We start from the raw sequence: 20,046 nt of genomic DNA, 5'->3' as shown, positions 1-20,046 counted from the left end.
GAGGAAAACAGACTAAGCCTGGATTTAGGCTGGCTTGAAACAAAAAGGATTTTTGTCGGTCTGGATTAGATGGAGATAAATGGTGGCTATTTTTAAAAAAATGGTTAAATGCTACACAGAATTAATATAATTTCAATAATATAATTTCAATGATGGTCCATTTTGTTGGTTTATTTGTTTATGTCATATATAGTTAATACCTTAAGCTCACTACGATTGGCTTCTGTAGGCACCTAATGTATGTTCAGGGTAGAGGAACTTTCTGGTAACAACTATAGATAGGCAAAGCTCTTTGCTTCAGGGTTAAAAAATTGACTCTTGGGAATAGGTCTTGGGACTAGATGGGATGGAACAAGGTGGTCAAGTTGAATAATTTTATAATATGAAGTTACTTTATAAACATACCCCATATGTTTTAAATATATTTATAATTATTTTATGGTATATTAAATATATTATAAATGTATTTATAATAATATTGTATCACCTAAATATACTATAGATGTATTTATAAGAACACATTTCATATATCAAATATAATAAATACATCTATATTTTTGATATTATATTATGATATTATAATGTACTTACAATATATTTTATGGGATATTACATGTACTATAAATATGTTTATAATAGGATTTGTTATATCAAATATATTATAAATATATCTAGAATAACTTTATGATACATATCATGAGTGTATTTATAACATGTTATATATGAATCAAGCATACATGTATTGACAATGTTATGTTGCAAACATATACATGTATTTTTAATATTAAATAGATTAGAACTTATTTAAAATGATCCACATTATTATATGTTAAGCATATTATAAATGTATTTATGATATACATTGGTACATTAAGCATACTATAAATATATTTGTGACAATATATGTGATGATATATTAAACATTTAATATATGTATCTATATGTTATGATATATTAAACACATACATGCATTTTGACAATATATTATCTAGTAAATATACATGTGTTTATAATGACATGATCATATCACATATGTATTTATGACAATATACAGGATGATATGTTAAGCATATCATACATGCATTATAACAATATCAAATGATGTATTGAATAAACTAGAAACGTATTTATAATGATCTACATTATGACATATTAAGCATATTATAAATGTATTTATAACAATATACATTGATACATTAAGCATACTATAAATGTATTTATGACAGTATACTGATGATATATTAAACATTTTATGCATGTATTTATAACAATGTTATGATATATTAAACATGTATTCATGACAAGATATTAGATGATATAGTAAATGTACATGTGTTTATAAAATATGACATATTAAGCATATAATTTACGTATTTATGACAATATACGAGATGATATATTAAGCATATTATACATGTATAATATATCATAATGTATGTTGTGATATGGTAAGCTCGAACGCGGGTTATCAAGGACTGAACCCGCAACCCCACGGTGGTGGAGCCCTAGGGGCGTGCCGGGGCTCAGGAAGCCCCCTGCTGGCGAGATCTGCTAATAGTCTCCAGTGTTAAGTGACTCAAACAAGTCCCCCAATAAAGTTATTGATATTGAAGAAGGGGCTGGTAGTCGGGGTGGGATTACTTCCGGTTCAGCCTGGCGCTCGCCTTACTTCTGACCCAAACGGAAATGCTGGTGCCCGGATTTAAAGGCACGTCCATGTTTGCCCTCCTCCGCGCCCCGCCCCCTCTCGCTCGGAAGCGTTTCCGGGGCCAGGGTGTTCCTCCCCGCCCCCAGCCGCTCCGCTGCTGTGCTGGAAGCCCCCGGACTCCCGGAAGTGCCCGCCCCCCAGTACGTACCCCCGGCTCCCCGGCTCCCCGGCTGCCCGCGGCTGCTGCGGCTGCTGTGGCTGCTCTGGGCCCCGGCGGCGGCGGCGGCGGCGGCGATGGCGGAGGTGCTGCTGCTGCCGGAGGCGGCGGCGGGGGACCGGGACACCCGCGAGAAGCTCGCCCTGTGGGACCGGAGACCCAACCCCGCGGCGCCTCTCACTGACCGTCAGACGGACTCGGTGCTGGAGCTGAAGGCGGCGGCGGAGAACCTGCCAGTGCCGGCCGAGGTGAGAGCGACTGGGCCAGGCCGGGCCGGGGCTGACTCCCTCCCGCGTAGCCTCAGTGCCCTTCCACGGCCACGCTGGCAGCCCCTGCCCGGGCAGTTAGGCCGCGGCCCGGCCTTTGTGGACACCGGAGGCTGGGACGTCTCGGCTGGAAGGCCTCGGGCCCGGCTGCCCTGAGGAAGCCCCTCCTCGGTGCAGGGCCCTTCTCCCCTCTGGCCCCGGGTCTTTGCAGGCTTCTTGCTGCCCTCTGTTAGGTCAAATCCCAGCCTCCGCCGTTGTGCCAGCGGCCCCCTCCCCCATCACCTGTGGTCTCCCCCTTTAGGTGATGGTGGAGAGGAGCCAGAGCTGGCCCACCTGACTCCCTACCTCATCCCCCCATCTCCCTCTCCTGCATTCACCTGTGGCCTCCCCCTTAGACTAGGTGATGGTAGAGAGGAGCCAGAGCTGGCCCACCTGGCCCCCTATCTCATCCCCTCATCCCTCCTCCTCCTGACGCCCATCACACTGTAGAAGGTACCACTTGTCATCTGCCTGTCGCCCTCTTTCCCTCCCCTAGCCAGTCATTCTCAAGTTCTGGTGTTTCTGTCTTTGCAACATGTTTATCTCCTCTCCTGACATTCCTGATAGGTTACCTGTACTACTGCAGTAGCCTGCCAGTTGCTTTTCCTGCCTCACATCTGCAACCCCAGCCTATCCTCTACTACACTATTAAATTTATGTTCCTAAAGTACAGGTCTGACTGTGTTACTCCCTCCCTTAAATAAACTCTCCTGGCTCCCTATTCTTTCCAGAATCAGAAAATCTTCTGTGTGGCTTTTCAAGCCCTATTTCAAGCCCTTTCTACTTTTCTAGTCTTTTTGCAATTTACTCCCCTCAGAGTACAAGATCAGTGACACTGGCCTCCTCAATGTTCCTTGAACACTACACTTCCGTCTCATAACCCTGGGCATTTACACTGACTGTCCTCCATTCCTGAAATTCTTGCTCTCCTGATCACCCCCTTCCCTTCCCCAGCTTCCTTTAAGTCTCTGCTAAGGTCCCATCTTCTGCAAGAAGCCTTTTCTAGCCTAATCTAGCTTTCCCTCTAAGATTATCTCCAGTACACGGCCTCCCAATTACAGAATGGCTACCTGCTACTACCTCACTTATGTGTCCTGGTATAAGAATGATAATAACTCGCATTTATGTAGTGCTTTGGAAACAATAAAAGACAACTAGATGGTAGAGTGGAAAGAGAGCTGGGCTTGGAGTTAAGAAAACCTGAAGACCCCAGTTCAGATTTGATTTCAGACACTTAAGTAGCTGTGAGCCTGGGCACATTTAACCTGTTTACCTCAGTTTCCTCAACTGTAAAATGGAGATAACAATAGCACTTTCCTCCCAGTTGTTGTGAAGGATAAATGAAATAATATTTGTAAAGTGCTTAGCATAGTGCCTGGCACATAGTAGGTGTTTAATAAGTGTTTGTTGACATGATATAGTAAGTCTTAATAAATGTTTGTTGATTTACTGGAAGACATGTAGGTAAGACTGTAGCATTGGGGTCTAGTAGTTGTGAGGAAGGGTGGAGAGATAAGTCACAAAACTAGAGAACTTTAGTATGTAGTTTCATAGTGGTGTACTGTAGCAGTGTGGTGTAGTGTAAAGAGCTTTGAACTTGGACTTAAGAGATCTGGGTTAGAACCCTTGCTAGAACCCCTTGGCTGGGGGACCCTTGGGCAAGTCACTGACCCTCTGAGAACCTCCTTCCTCATCTGTAAAATTAATTTACTTCTTAGCCTTGTTAAGTGTTAATGTGCCAGGTTCTGTACTAGCCCACGGAGTTACAAAGACTTCTAAACAGTCCCAGCAGTCAAGGAGGTTACATTCTAATGGGGCAAATTTATTCAGAAGAGGAAATAAAAACTACACACAAAGCAAATACAAAGCACCTTCTTTCAAGGGGGAGGGCACCAACAACTGTGGTGATCAGGAAGCTATCTGTAGGAGGTGGAATTTGATCCTGAGCCATGAAGGAAGCTGGAGAATCTAAGAGCCGATGGTGAGGAGAGGAGAGGAGAGGAGAGGAGAGGAATGCCTTTGGGCCTTGAGGGATACACTGTGCAAAGGCACGGAGAGGGGAGACAGAGAGATTGGGTAAGGAGCCTATGAAAGTGGGCCAGTTTGGCCAGAATGCAGAATGTGTGAAGGGGAGTAGTGTGCTAGTCTGGTGCCAGATTGAGAAGCATTTTAAAGTGAAATAGAGACGTTCGCATCTCATTCTAGAGGCAAGCAACACTGAAAATTCTCTAGCAGAGGAGTTTATGTGATCAGACCTGTTCTTTACGAAATAGTTTAACTGTCGGTTTGGAGAAAGGTGAGAAGGGAAGCAGGGAGACCAATTCGGAAGCTATTACAGTGCCAGTGAACTCAGGTTCTTTGAGAGCAGAGAAGGTGTCTGATGCCGGGGATGTTGTGGAGTTACACTGACAAGACTTGACAACTAATTGGATATGGAGAGTGTGGGAGGACACCTATGTCTTGTTGAGGATTTGACTGGCCGGATAGTGGATGACACTCGGAATTAACTACTTGACAGGAGTGTTGTGAAGAAAGTGCCTTGTGCACAAATACGAGCTCACATAGATAATACCCCCTACAGCCCAGTGCATAGCTCTCTAGTGGCAGAGGTTTTTCCCCTCTTTCTTTAGGACACTTGCTATACCACTGGGGCCTGCTTGGTGCTTGCCTGTATTCTTGCCACTGAATCCTCCCTTTCTCTCCTTGGTTAATTCCCTGAGTTTACATGTTTTGAGATTCCTAATGGTGGAACAAAGGGTGATAACACTGCTCACGTTTTTCTTCTGGGATGCTGGCAAGATTATTTGGGGGTATTTTGCTGTAGGAAATCCCTCTCTAGGTTTTCATATATTCCTCTGGTAAATGTCATTCATTTTCCCGTAGGATCCTGTAAGGTAGTGAGTGTTGGGAAATGATAGGGAAGATTAAAATTGAACATGTTGAATTAATATGATAATTTACTGATTAGACAAGGTATGAAGGCAGTATAATTGTATAGTGCTGAAAATCATTATTATGTAGTCTATTTCAAAGCAAATAAATTTGTTGATGTGACTTAATGATAAACCATTAAATAATGTGGATTCTCACTTTGAGGGCTTCACATTATTAACCTTATTGACTGAGCATGTTTTTGTAGTTTATAAAAATAAGAAAAAGGGACAGTTTTTTACACATAGGGTGAAATTAATATTTTAGCCTTACATATGATGACTTACAAGTAAAAATGCTATTTATAAACATTTGTCACTTTTGATGTCACTCATTTAAAAAAATTAAAATTTTTTTTTTTTAAAGATCTTGAATGCCACTGGCAAATTAGAATTTGGTAGCTTTGCTTCCTGGAACCTGTCCTCAAATTTTAGTGACTGTGAAAAAAAAAAATCTTCCCATACTTTGTCAGGCTCGGCCTGGGAAAAGCAGGTGAACATTTTGTTCCTCTGTCCACCTTCCAGTGCCCTGGTAAAGAAGATGCCAGCTGTGAAGTATAGCTACCAAGTAAATGATGAAGCAGGCAGGCCCTTCTTTCTCCTTTTGGCTGTCATACCCTGATGTGAACTGGTAGAAAGTTTGAGAAAGTGGCCTGTTGCTCTCGGATGCCTTGCATTTTATGTCTGGTTTTGCCTCTTTGTTCCTGAACCAGGATATAGAAGTAAGCCTTTTTTTTTTCCCTACTGTCACATGCCATAAGAAAGATTGCTGGACTGGGGGGTAGAGGTTCATGCCCTGGCCAAGTACCTTACTGAGCTGCATAAACCGGCAAAGGAATCCTTTCTGAACCCTAATGAACACTTGTACTACCTATCGCACAGGACTGTTGTGAGGAACGAACGAGAGGTTGTATATAACAGGGTTTTACAGTTTATGTAGTGTTATATTAAAAGTGGCTCATTTACATACAGCAATTTAAAGTTTGCAAAGTGCTTTAAGCCGGTCATTTGATTAAATGTAAGTTACTTCCTCATGAGGGTAGCAAGGGAGACTTACAATAATGGAACCTATAGCACACTTGGTAGCACACAGTATGTTTAAATTTTCCTCCAACCCTTCAAGCCTATCCAGCTTGAAAGATGTAATGGATAGAGAATGCTGTACTTGAAGTCCGGAAAATCCATCAACAGGCCATTTAACCTCTAAGATGCAGTTTCCTCATCTGTAAAAGGGGGTAGTATCTGTAGTACCTGTACCTCACAGAGTTCTTTTGAGTCTCCAGTGAGATAATGCCTGTGAAGCCCTTTGCGAACTTTGTAAATGTCAGTTATTATTTTAGTACTTTTCATTCATTTGAAAATGGTCTCAAGTTAGTGAATTTCCCTTGGTAGAATGAGCCTTGCTGGTTGTAAATCTGTAACACTAACACTGAGGGTTTGTCGTTTTTTCACCCAAGAACCTTTGTGGGGAAAATCTGTAGGTTCAACTTCCACAGCGCACGTTGTCCTCAGTTAAGTGATTCCCATAGAGAAAGATTGCATGCACACACACATATGTGTGTGTGTGTATATATGTGTGTGTATGTGTGTGTGTGTGTGTGTGTGTGTGTGTATGATGTATGGAATCCTTTGGAATTGCATTTTGATTCATGTGCTACCTTTAGCATTGATGCTGAAAATAGGCTTCTGAATAATTAAGTTTTGATTTTTGCTACAATTAACAGGTGTATCCCAGTGGGCTTTATACCATTTTAAAATAGAATTTTCATAAGGTTAAAATACTTCCTGCATTGTTTCTGAACTGGGAGGCTGGCTGTATAACAAGTAGTACCAGTTTGTACATATCATAAAATTATTAACTTTTTTAAATAATTGCTTCCTTCTTTAAATGAAGCTATTGTCTTAGAATAGAATTATATATTCTCCAGAGAACATCAGTGGCACAGCGTGTGTAGACTGGTTACTTATACCCGAGCCATAATAGAGAAGTCAGTTTTCTTTGTAGTTATCTCAATGAGCGATCAATAAAATATTAAAATAGCACCTGAAACTTTTGAATTCAATTCACGAACCTTATTAGGTGCCTGCTGCGGTCAAGGAAGGTGCTGTACTGGGCACCAGGGATGCTTTTGGGTAGAAGATCTCGTCATTATGTGTTCTTCCCAGAGCAGAGCAGATTGTAAGCCATCTGTGCTTTTTCCTCTTGTATGATCTTTATTCATGTTTTTCTATAAGTCCTCTGTGGAGGACCTACCAGATGCACTAGAGACTTTCCTCTGGTTCTTTTAATATTTTGTGGATTCAGATGCAACAGATGGAGTATGTATCTTTCATCCTTCAGTCTTACTACGTGATTAGTCCATCTTTTCTAGTTACAGATGTCTTTGGTAATCTACTTCTAGACATTAGGGGCACAAGATGAAGCTTACATTGGGGGATAAGATGAAGATAAAACTATAAACACAAAATAAATATTATTGAGACAAAGAAGAGAACCAGACAAAATATTCTAAGAAAATTGGGAATGGAGAGAACACTTTGATGGGGAATGGTGTGAGGTTTAGGGGGGCATGGGAGCAGGGAAAGGAGGAGGAGTGCTATCTGAGCTAGGCCTTGAAGGAAGTGTAGGATGTCAACAGGAGAGATAGATGTGGAGGGAATGCATTCCGGGAATAGGGGACAGTCTGTGTGAATGTACAGAGGCTAGAGAGGGCAAGAAAAATTCCAGGATGTTTGAAGGGAAGATGTGCTTAAAAAAAAAAAAAGAGGCTGGAAAGATAGTTGAGACCAGGGGCAGTTAGGTGACGCAGTGGATAGAGCTCCGGCCTTGGAGTCGAGAGGTCCTGAGTTCAAATCCGGCTTCAGACACTTGACACTTAATAGCTATGGGACCCTGGGCAAGTCACTTAACTCCAGTTGCTTCACCAAAAAAAAAAAAAAAGACAAAAAAAGAAAAAGATAGTTGGGACCATATTATAAATGACTTTGAAAGACAGAATAATCAGGTAGAGGCATTGGCGGCTTTTGAGTAGGGCAGTGACTTGGGTAGACCTGAGAGTGGGGCCAGGAAGGGAGGCAGGGAGAGGTTATCCAAACATTGGGGATGGGGGGGGTGGAGAGGCAGCAAGGGCCTAAACTAGGTGGTTTCTAGTATGAATAGAGAGAAGAGGACAGATGGGAGAAGTTAGGGAGTAAAATGGACTGGAACATTGTGAGTCTTGGTGACTGCGAGGGTAGTGATGTCAAAATACAAATAAGGAAACTGGGAGGAACAGCAGATTTGTTTTTTCTTTTGAGGAAGATGAGAAAGTCAGTTTGGGTCCTCCTGAGGGAAAAGGAAAGGCGTGGGTCAGAAAGTCATGGAGGAGGTAGACATGCAAAACTGGAGATTTCAATTTCTTTATTAATTTCTTACTGTCAAAGATGTTTTCTTGAATCCAGCCCAAATTCCTCATGCTACATTTTGACTCATTTGCCCTTGTTGTACAGAGTACATCATTGTGTTATAATTCTTCATAGGTTGATGAAAAATTTATTGAAAGTTTTTAATGACATTTTTAATGCTTTATTTGCTTTTATTGACTTTTTGGATGCTCTTTGTGTTGTTGGTTTTTTGTTTTTGTTTTTATTTTTTTTTTGGTGAGGCAGTTGGAGTCAAGTGACTTGCCCAGGGTCACACAGCTAGTAAGTGTCAAGTGTCTGAGGCCAGATTTGAGCTCAGGTTCTCCTGACTCCAAGGTTGGAGCTCTGTCCACTGGGCCACCTAGCTGCCCCTTGGATGCTCTTTGGAAGTAGGTTTATTGGAGGTAACGGGTCACAACACTTAATATGTAACCTTCCTAAATTCATCATTTAGATGTTAATGAATAATAATAGTTCACATTTGGTATTTAGTTTCTATTTTTAGTATTTAGTATTCCACATTTAGTTCATAGAGAGCTTTCGTCTTAACAATCTTTGAGGTTATTTTTATTATCCTTATTTTGTAGATGATGAATCAGGGCTGGGAAAAGTTAAGTGACTTGCTCAGAGATACTCAGCTAGAAAGTGTTTTAGCCAGGACTTGAGCTTGGATCTTTGGACTTGAGTCTGATGATCTTTACCTCCAGCCATATCAGTCCCCTATTCCCTCAAATCTTAATTTCCCTTCACAACCTATTATGAATTTATTTAAACTTTTTTTTTGAAGTTACAGTATTTATATTTTCAGTTTGTGTGAGTTTTTGGCTAGTGAATTCACGGTTTTCTAACTTGACAGATAAAATTATGTTTTTCTTTATTTGATCTAAGCTAATGTCTTTCAAGCTTTAATGGTGCCCCTATTGTGTTCACTCTTGTGAGAATAAGTATCTGGGAGTCTGGGAACAGCTCCTTTACATGAATGTCAGTGACTTCCTTGGGTGGGGTTTTTCCCCCTTCTCTCGTCTCTTCATGGATAAAGTTTAGGCTAATGGTAGCAGGAGAAAGAGAAGAAATGCTCTGTTAAATGTAATTGAGTTGAGTTGAAGGAAGAAGCCTGTGGGGTAGGCCCTATGGGCTGTGGAAGCTTTCTGGCTGCTGAAACAACCCTGTCTGTACTTTTATAATATAAACATTGACTGTATCCTAGTTCAGCTTTCATCTTTCTACACTTAAAAGCCCCGGTCGTCTTAAACTTCTTTTTATATGGCAGTACCACCATACATTTGATAGTTTAGGTTTTTTCCCCTGACTTTTCCAGGAGTTATGTTTATCTTTGAGGTGTAGCTGCTAAAATACACAGTATTATCTTCTTCAATATTCTCTTACCTCATCTATAAAATGAGTAAAGGTGGGGCGCTGGGTGGCACAATGAAAAGAGCAACGGCCCCTGGAGTCAGGAGGACCTGAGTTCAAATCCGGCCTCCGACCAAACACTTGACACTAGCTGTGTAACCCTGGGTAAGTCACTTAACCCCAATTGCCTAAAAAAAAATAAAGAAAGAAAGAAAATGAGTAGAGGTAGTGATAGAGTACTAGTAGTCCAGGTCTTTTCCAGTTCTAATAGTCTGGGTCTGTGGAGACAACCTGGGTTTGTACAAAGGGAGGAGAAATGTTTTCTGTTTTGCCTCTGGCGTGATGATGCTTCGTTGTCTATGCATTAAGTTGATGTCTTCAGCTAACACTTGTATCAAGGAATGAAATCAGGGACCTGGAGGGCTAGAAGGGATTTTTGGAGGTCATTTAGATTGATCTGTCCCCTGCCCTCTAAGATAGGTCAGGTAGCTGTAAATTCCATCTCTTGCCTCTGTACTTTACAAGTTTAAGTGAACAGGCAGTTTTGAGAAAACTGTTTATCTTTAGATTGGGGATTTTTATCTGTCAAGGTGCTAGTCCTCAATATAGGCTAGTTTCTGGAGGAATGAATGAACAAATGAATGAAAAAAAGGATTAAATGCTTATGAAGTGCAAAACACTGTGCTAAGTTCAGGTGATACAAATAGATAAGTAAGACAATCCCAGCTTTTCAAGGAGCTCACTTTCTAATGAGAGAGAGAACACATTTAGGAAGTTTCAGCTGCAAGTCAGAGGGCCTTGTGATTCTTAGAGTAAAGTGCCAAAGCAGACGCTAATGTTGCTTATTTAAAGACATTTCCACTAATGACACCATGTCTGTTTCTGACAGTGAACCATTTGACAGTGACTTTGGTGGTGAGAATTTTTTCTGGGGCTTCAGTAGCTGTGGCTGCTGCAGTACATGTAGAGGATGCTGTCAGGTCTCATCGCCACAAGGGTAACTGCCTTGGAAGATGGCTGAAGGAGGAGTGGGAAGGGGTAAATAGAAAAGGCGGCCACTAAACGCTGCATAAGGGTCCCTGCAGGCCGCATGTTGATTTAGAAAACCACATATTTACATTATCTGTGTTCTTTCGGATTTTTGTCTATTTTGTTAAATGTTTCTCAGTTACATTTTAATCTGATTCGGGCTCCAGGGGGTGTTGTGGGTTGTGCATTTGGTACCTGTGAGGTAAAGTATCTCTGGAAATTAAATGAGATCAGAAAGAGTGCTGAACTTGGAGTCATGGAACCTTAGTGTGAATCCTGGCTCTTCTACTTACTGCTTGTGACTTTGGACAAGTCATTGTTCCTTTCTGGATCCCAGTTTAGATGACCTCCAAGGTCCCTTCTGGCTCTACAGCTGGCAAGTTACATGACAAATGCCGTGGTCCTAAGATGCCATGGACTGTAGGGTCCGTCACAGAGAGGGAGTGGGTGCCAGGGGACATAAAGCTGAACAATCCCTTAAAAAAATTAACCCCCTTGGAACTTTATGAAATATTTAATATTCAAATGAACAACAACTTGATTCAGGTATTATCCTTATTATATAGATAAGGAAACTGAAGCTTAGAGATGGTAAGGTGGTGTAGTGGATGGCGTGCTGGGCCTGTAGTCAGGATGATCTGAGTTCAAATCCAGCCTCAGGTACTTATTTGCTGTGTGACCCTGGACAAATCCCTAAAAACCCCACAAAACTGTCTGCCTCAGTTTCCTCTCCTGTAAAATGGGAATAATAATAGCACCTACACCCCAGAGTTGTTGTGAGAATAAAATGAGATAATAATTATAAAGTGCTTAGCACAGTACCTGACATATAGTAGGCACTATATAAATGCTTATTCCATTCCTTTTCCCTTCCCATGGTCATACAACTTGTAATCTTGGTGGTATTTGAACCAGCTCTTCTGACTAGAAGAAGTAATTGACTGTTAGAGGCTGCACTGAGGTCAAGAGTGATGATTGAGAAAGGTCCATTAGATTTGGCAGTTATTTGGGAACTAAGAGATTGTTAGTAACATTGGAGAGAACAGTTTCTGTTAAAAGATGAGGTTTGAAAGGGTGGCACAGTGGATAGAGCACCAGCCCTGGATTCAGGAGGACCTTAGTTCAAATTCGGCCTCAGGCACATAATACTTCCTAGCTGTGTGACTCTGGGCAAGCCACTTAGCCCCAGTTGCCTCACCAAAAAAAAAGAAAAAAGATGAGGTAAGAAGCCAGACTATAGGGAGTTAGAAGAATGAGAGGAAAAGAAGTAAAGTCTTGTCTGGTAGACAGCCTAGCCTTCTCAAGGACTGTATCCACAGAAAGGCTGTGACAAATGGGCTGATACCTAGTGGGGGTGGATAGACCATGGGAAGATTTTTTGAGGATGTGGGAGAGACATGGACATGTTTGTAGGCACTAAGGAGGCAGACAGTAGATAAGGAGATATTGAAAATAAATAAGAGAGTGGAGATGATAGAGCAAGCAATCTGCTAGAGAAGATGGGATGCAATGGGACCACTTGTGCTTGTAGAGGGGTCTGCCTTGGCAAAGAGAAAGGCTGCCTCTTTATGTAAGACAGGGAGGAAAGAGTGGCAGAAAGGCATCTGACTGAGTTGAGGAAGAAGGGAGAAGAAGGAGCTCTTAGTGAATGGCCTCAAATATGAGGTGAGGTTCTCAACTGAGAGGCTGGAGGGGAGGGAGGATGGGAGGCGTGAGGAGGGATTCGAAGCTTTAGAAGAACTGGGGTAGTGAGTTTCAACAAGCTTCATGCCTGTAGACCACACCCCTAACTGTTTTCACAACTCTTGTGAAAGCATGTCACTTATCACGAGAGATATTAGATGGGAGAGTATGACCAGATGAGCACAAAATCACTTTCTTACCCTTCTTGGATTTAAATTTTCTCATCTGTAAAATGCAGTAGGTTGGACTAGATGATCACCAAGGTCCCTTACTACTCTAAATCAATGATTCTGTTAGAAAGATAACTTAAAATGAATGCAGACTCTTGGTGGCACTTGTGGATCATTTTTGTGTGTGAAATACAATGTGGATCATAAGGAAGAGATGAAGTGTCACCATTAGCCTCTTATGGTATGGCTTTGTTTTTTTAAATACATTCAGTAATGCCATAAGACGCTTGCTATTGATGATTATATTTCTGTATCTTAAAAGTAATTTCAGGTGGTAGGGAATTAGTTGGCCCAACTTGTAATTATATTTGGAGATTTTAAAAGTTATTTAAATATCTTTGTGGCCTTTTCTTTATAGCTCCCTATTGAAGACTTGTGCAGTTTAACATCCCGATCATTGGCCATCTCTCTGACTTCAACGGTGCCAGAATCTACGGAGGATATTCTTTTGAAGGGATTTGCCTCTTTAGGCATGGAAGAAGAAAGAATTGAAACTGCGCAGCAGGTAACTGGCAGCAGCTTTAATAAGGAGTATATTTTAGACGTTGTAAGTGATGTTAAATAAAAGGGCTCTGGCTTAGAAAAAAAGTTGTGCTTTGAAATGTTATTTGAAAATACTTAGAGAAAGGGGGCAGCATGGTGGCATCAAGGTGGCATAGTAGATAGAGCTCCAGCCTTGGAGTCAGAAGGACCTGAGTTCAAATTCGGCCTCAGATACTTGACACTTACTAGCTGTGTGACCCTGGGAAGTCACTTAACCCTTATTGCTTCACCAAAAAGCAAAAACAAAAACAAAAATGAAAAACTTAGAGAAAACTCATGGTTTTATGTCAGTAGTGACTAATTTTTAAATATATAAAAACTTATTTCCCAGTCATTTTCTAGATAAGTAGAAATATATATTCTATCAGTAGAACCTGTTTTAGTCAATCTAGTGGTGAATTTATAGCGTTTGTTTTATTAAATTTTATTTGATACATTTTGGATCATTCCCATTGAATTTTAGTTCATGAGACAAAGACTTACTTAAAAATTATCTGTTATCAGCTGGATAGTGTAGTGGATAGCATGCAGGACTTGGCATCAGGAAAAACTGATTTAGATTGTCCTTCAGACCCTTACTGGCTGTATGACCCTGGGCAAGTCATGTCATTGTCGTCGTCATCATCATCATCATCATCATCATTGTCATCATCACCATCACAATACTGGTATTTATTTATACAATGCTTAACAAATATTATCTCATTTGATTTTTCACAACTGAGACAGACAAAGATTAAATGACATGCTCGAGTCACGTAGCCAAGATGGGTCTAATTTCAGGTCTTCCTGACAGGGTTCAGTATTTTTTACTGTGTCAACTAACTTGCCACAGCTGACCCCTATACCTCAGTGTTCTCATCTGTAAAATGGATATCATAATAACCTCTACCTCACAGGGTCATTGTGAGGATCAAATGAGTTAACATGTAAAGCACTTTGCAATCTTTGAAGTGCTAGGTATAAATTCCAGCCTGAAAGGTAATAAGCTGGCCACGTGACAGGTGCTCAGCTAAATGCTGGGAAAACAAGTACAAAAAGAGAAACAGTCTGCTCCCAAGGACTTCCACTTTAATGGGATACAAGAGGTACACATAACAATCTTTATAACACAAATATAAAGTAAATAAACATAGCATACCAGGTAGAAGCAAAGCTCAGCTATAAAATGGGAATTTGTTGCCAGATATGATAATAATTTCTTGTCTCTTAGAACTCTTCTTTTTGTTATTGCCTTTAGGCTTTTTCTACAGATTTTAGATGAACACATTTGCTTTTCATATATATTCTTTGTTCTTAGTTTTCTCCTTTTGGTTTTACTTTATAACAAAACCGAAGTGTTTAAACAGTTTCTTGGGCCAACCCTTCTATTTTAAATATTCTGTTAACAATGAAAATCTAGAATCATAGGTTCCGAAAGGTGCTGGAGCTATCCAGGGGGGTGGTAGGTAGTAGCCTTGGGTACAATTGGGGGGCATTGAATAAAAATGAGAGGGTGGTAGAAGCATAAAGAAAAAAGAGAAGAGAAGAAAATTTTGAAGAATCGTTTGTACGTGTTTCATCTGTTGCATAACAGAGTTAGAGTTGTGGTGATTATATTATTTTCCAAATAAACACGCAGAATGGAAGTTATAACTGATCAGTGGTCAAGTCTGCTGATGGGTCTTAACAAGCAAGTGCTGGCAGGCAAGTGTGTCACGTATTGTTGGGGAGTTCAGTGTGCACCGGCAGGAGTATGTGCATGTAATGACTTGTTTACAATATGATGCTATACAGTTACGTGACACAATATTTCATCATCAAAATTTCAGTGCAGGAAAACCCCCACAAATTTACAATAAATTATTAAATTTAACATGTGTTATTTAAATATGTATATATATATATGTATTTGAATTGGTGCAAATTAAAAAAAAAAGTTAAAGGGTTAAAGAAAGTAGATTTCCAGGGGAGTGCTGAGTATTTTTTTTTTTTTTTGGGAAAAGGGGGCAGTCGGCCAAATAAGTTTGGGAACCTCTGGTCTAGATAGTAACTAAGTTGAAAAATAGATTAAGATTATTGAATTTTATATCTCATAAATTATGGTAACCTAGTGTATTGAGAGGAAAGTAGTCTTCCCTTGTTATCTTCCACTCCCCTTACCTTTCCATATCTTCTCTCTCAGCTTTCTTTTTTTTTGGTCAAAAGGGCCATTCTTTAGTCAGCCAGGCTTAAAATATCGAAGTGAACACAGACTTGCTCCTCTCCCTTCTACCCCCTCCGTACTTGGTCACTTGTCATGTTTTGTCCCATTTTCCTGTGCCCTGTTTTTCAGATCTGTTCCTCTGCTTTCATTGGTACTGCTTTCATAACCTCTGCTCTGGACTCTTGGTCGTACTTTGATAGAGCCAGCCTGGTGTCATGGAGGCCATAGAGGAGTCAGTCAGAAAATCTACAAAGTCACTCAGTTTTTCTGGGTCACACTCTCCCCACCTGCAAAGGGCAGGGTTTGGGAGTGATCTTTAAGTTCTCTTCTAGATCAGAATCTGAGGAACCTCTTCGTACGGCATAAGAAAATCATTTTGTACCATGCCTATAGCTTTGTGGTGTTCAGGGCATTTTTATGACTTTCAGTTTGGATTTAGGGTTAATCTCAATATGTTTTTTAGTACTAGACTTTTTTCAGTTGGGCAATCTATCATAGATTTCTTGCTAATTATAATTAACCATTCATATACGCACACAACACCATGAGATGCTCGAATTTGGCAAGCTAGTCAACATCAGTCATCAGTTTATTCTTTTCTTATCGTGAAGGGTTTATTCTTTAGCTGCTGGTTTTCTAATAATCCCTTTTGTTTTATCTCACCTCAAGCCTCTTCTATTTAAGAATAGTTATTTTGCTATCTTGAAAACCTTTGTAGTTGGTACTTTTTGATATCTTTTGCTTTTTTTCTCTTGAATTTTAAGTTATTTGATAACTATTCCTTTGAATTCTTCTCCTTTCAATTCTGGACCCTAAAGCGTACTTAATGCTTTCTGTCTGACGCTCCAAAAGTGAAAGTAGAGACAGTGCTTTAGGACCTTGAGGACTTAACGTGGTGTGTTAGTCCACTTCATTCTGTATATTTTTGTAAAATTGACAGTTTGATACTCTTATCTTTCTAGTTCTTCTCGTGGTTTGCACAGCTACAAACCCAGATGGATCAAGATGAAGGAACGAAATATAGGTACGCAGCTCTCTTGTTTGTGGCATGTTATTCCTTTGAAGTCATCGTCACTGTCCCCTGAAGCTTTCAATAATCTGATTCCCTGAGGTTTCTGGGGAAAAAGTCTTCGTCCAGAATCAACACATGGGAAAATTCTAATGACAGCACTTACTTGATAACAGCTCATGTGTAGCCACTTAATGGCTCTAGTGTCCGAAGGAAGACTATGGGATAACACTTAGACAATTTTCTTTTAAAAAGACAAGTGGAGATGTGCCAAGGCTGATAGATTGGGAGGGGAAATAAGAAGTTGGGTGGCCATTATAGAAGAACCCCAGGTTAGACAGTGCAGTACAGTGGGCAAAGAACTTCCTCTGGAGTCAGAGGACCTGGGTTTGAATCCTACCACCAATGCTTCCTACTTGGGCTAGGAGCTCAGTTTCCTCATCTGTGAAATGAGTGGGTTGGACCAGAGCCTCGGAGGACCCTTCCAGCTCTAGGTTTGTTCTGCAGGTTTGAGTGAGGGTGATCAAGCTTTTATTTCTGTCACTGTAGTCGGGCCCTTCTCTTATTTAATCTTCACAATTTCAGAAGATCTGTAGTGCTCGTGTTATTATCCCTCTTGTGAAGTTGAGTACACGGTAGTTCTGAAAAATGAAGTCAGTTGCCTGTGTCAGTGCCTAGGGTAAGATGCAAACTCAGTACTTCCAGGTTTAGCTCGAAGACAGGAGGTAATTCCACTGGAATGTGAACTCTGTTCTCTACTCTTGGTAGCGCATTGCCTCCATGAGCGTTTGTAGTGAGAGTCAGCTGTCCGGGACTGTCTGCCTATTGGAAAGGAGAATGTTTCCATTTGGTGTCAGTAGCAGCTGGGTTGAAGGCTTGGCGATGACAATCTTCTGTGTTGCATGGTTTATAGCTGGACAATTTTCATCCCAGTGATTTATTCGGCAAACATTTAGGGAGCATCTACTATGTATAGATAGGCATCTCTGCTAGATGCTGGGGAGCTTCTGCCTTTGGAGGGGGTATAGTCTAGTAGAAACAGGTGACTAACATATTCTTATCTTATTCTCAGGGCAATGTAACTCTCTCTTAGTCTCTAATTGAATTAGAAGCATTGATGTGCTCAAAAATGTCTTGGAGATAATCTGGACTTGATAAGGGAAAAAAAAATCTTAATGACTTCACAGCTTTTTTACTAGGCATGAATTATTTAGGTCATCCATTAAAGTGAATTTTAGTTTCCTGAGCATAGGACATTAAATGATTTGTACAGTTTACAGGTTTAATTTTTACCTTCCTTCAGCAGTATTTCCTACCTGGAAGTGATAGAGATAAATATAATTTTAGTTTATAGTCACCTTGACAAGCAAATTTAGTTTTGGATTTTATAATTCTTGGGAGATTTTCCCCATAGTGGTTCTTTATTTTGCGAAGTATCACACATTTAAAGAATGAAGTTATAAAGATGATTTTACTTTTACTTGTATTGTTCTAACTATATTATGCTCCCCTTGCTACCATTGACTGTTATTTTTTGCAATGTAAACTAAGTTTTCTAAGCTTGGGCTGAAGTGCATGCTTGTTGGTGAAAAGTAGGATATTTGTTTTAAGTACCTCATATGTGATCTTCAGAGACATTTGTGGTGTGATTGTTGAGATTAACTATAAAAAATAGTTACTTATCTCTTAGTTATCCCTGTTTGGATCTTACAAATCTTAGTTTTTTACTGGCTACCTGCTGCCACCAATCATATTTATTCTGCTTTAATATCTAGAAATTTATTTAGCACTCTGTAAACCATAAAACACCACATTGACGTGTTTTGGTTATTTTTAGTAAGGTTTATGAAGCACTTGGCAAGTAGTATTTTTGCAGAGAAAGAAAATTAGGCTCATAGGCCGTTAAGGTCATATAGTAAGGTCAGAACTGGGATTTGAAACCAAGTTTTCTGGCTCAAAGTTAAGCATTCTTTTTCCTAGTTAACTCTGCTGGATTAGTTGATATGTACTTAGGGAATAAAAACTCCTGAATATTAGCCCCAGTGAAACATAAAGATAAGCATGTATTATATATAAATATACATATGTAGTTTGAAAGACTGATAGAAATTAAATTTGTAATTTTTGTTGTTTGGAATTATCTAAATAAATGTGAGTTTTATAGAAGGAAGGAAAGAAAGAAACATTTATTAAACACCTACTATGTACTAGAGATTATACTAAGTGCTTTATAAACAATACCTTATGTGATCCTCACAACAACCCTGGGATATAGGTGCTGTTATTATTCCCATTTCACAGTGGAGGAAGCGGAGGCAAGCAGTTACGTGATTTGCCCAGGGTCATATAGCTAGTTAGGTGTCTGAGGCTTGATTTGCGCTCGGCTCTTCTTAACTACAAGCTCAGTGTTTTTTTCACGGCACCATCTAGCTGCCTTTTATTGTTTACAAAGCACTATATAAATGGGGGTTATTATCACTTCTTGTAGCAGGATGCATGTTAGGTAGCAGCAGGAAGCCAGTCTACAATAGGGAGCAACTTGGGGTAGAAAAAGTGCTGAGATAGGAGTGATAAGAACTCAGTTTGAATCCTGACTCTGCCACTTAACACTGTCTGACTTAGGTTAAGTTATGTTATCTCTCTGACCTCAGTTTCCTCATCTGTAAAATGAGGAGGTTGGACCACTAGAGGATCTCTGAAGTTGCTTCCAGCAGTATGTTTATGACCCTATAATCTGCACCACACAATTTTCCTGCATTGTCATGAATTGTGGTTAATGACATAATCAAATATGTGCTAAAACACCAGCAAGCTAAAAGATGGACTTCAATTTTTAGGTGTATTTTGCTTCAATAAGTCATTTTAACATGATTTAATGTGAGCTGAGTAGGAAGGTGATGTGTGTGAGCACGTGTGCGCAGCTGTTTTTGTTATAGTGCTTGGTGTCCCAGTCTTTTGAAAACCGAATCAGTTATATGACACTTAAAGTTTTTAAAGTCAATTTGTGGTTTATAGTTTTATGACTTAAGACTTTGCTTGCCTACAGAGTCAGTGACCTGCCCTCTTAAGTATTGAATCATATTATAGCTTATAGCTTTATGTTTGTTAAGCATAATCATTTTTCATGAGTAATTGAGCTTTCCCTCCTGAAATTCAGGGATTCTAATAAACATGTAATGTAACTTTATTTGCTGACTGTGCTTGCTGGTATCATTTCTGCCAATCCTCTTTTGGTTCTATTTTCTAGACAGATGAGGGATTACTTGTCTGGGTTTCAGGAGCAGTGTGATGCTATATTGAATGATGTTAACAGAGCTCTTCAGCATCTGGAGTCTTTGCAGAAACAGTATCTTTTTGTGTCCACGAAGACAGGTACTCTGCATGAAGCTTGTGAACAGCTCCTGAAAGAGCAGGTAATTTAGTTATGGGAAGGAGGGCCAGGGACACTTAATGTTTTGGTTTTCAAGCAGCTAAATGGAATTGTTTTTCATTATTTCTTTCATTCAGTGAGT

General features: G+C 40.0%; 1 protein-coding gene across 1 annotated transcript in view; it reads left to right on the top strand.

Moving 5' to 3' along the window:
* Positions 1-1,716: 1,716 nt before the first annotated feature.
* COG3 (component of oligomeric golgi complex 3) overlaps positions 1,717-20,046 on the top strand; it is a 72,309-nt gene continuing 53,979 nt past the window's right edge. The window contains 7 exon segments of the mRNA XM_027873700.1: positions 1,717-1,773; positions 1,775-1,823; positions 1,826-1,893; positions 1,895-2,113; positions 13,156-13,302; positions 16,488-16,549; positions 19,782-19,947. Of these exon segments, the coding sequence (XP_027729501.1) occupies positions 1,717-1,773; positions 1,775-1,823; positions 1,826-1,893; positions 1,895-2,113; positions 13,156-13,302; positions 16,488-16,549; positions 19,782-19,947 (768 nt within the window).

This window comes from Vombatus ursinus, unplaced genomic scaffold (genome assembly GCF_900497805.2).
Source record: "Vombatus ursinus unplaced genomic scaffold, bare-nosed wombat genome assembly UNPS02014802.1, whole genome shotgun sequence".
Taxonomy (NCBI): domain Eukaryota; kingdom Metazoa; phylum Chordata; class Mammalia; order Diprotodontia; family Vombatidae; genus Vombatus; species Vombatus ursinus.
The sequence above is the reverse complement of the archived record's forward strand: the minus strand, read 5'-3'. Positions and strand labels throughout refer to the sequence as shown.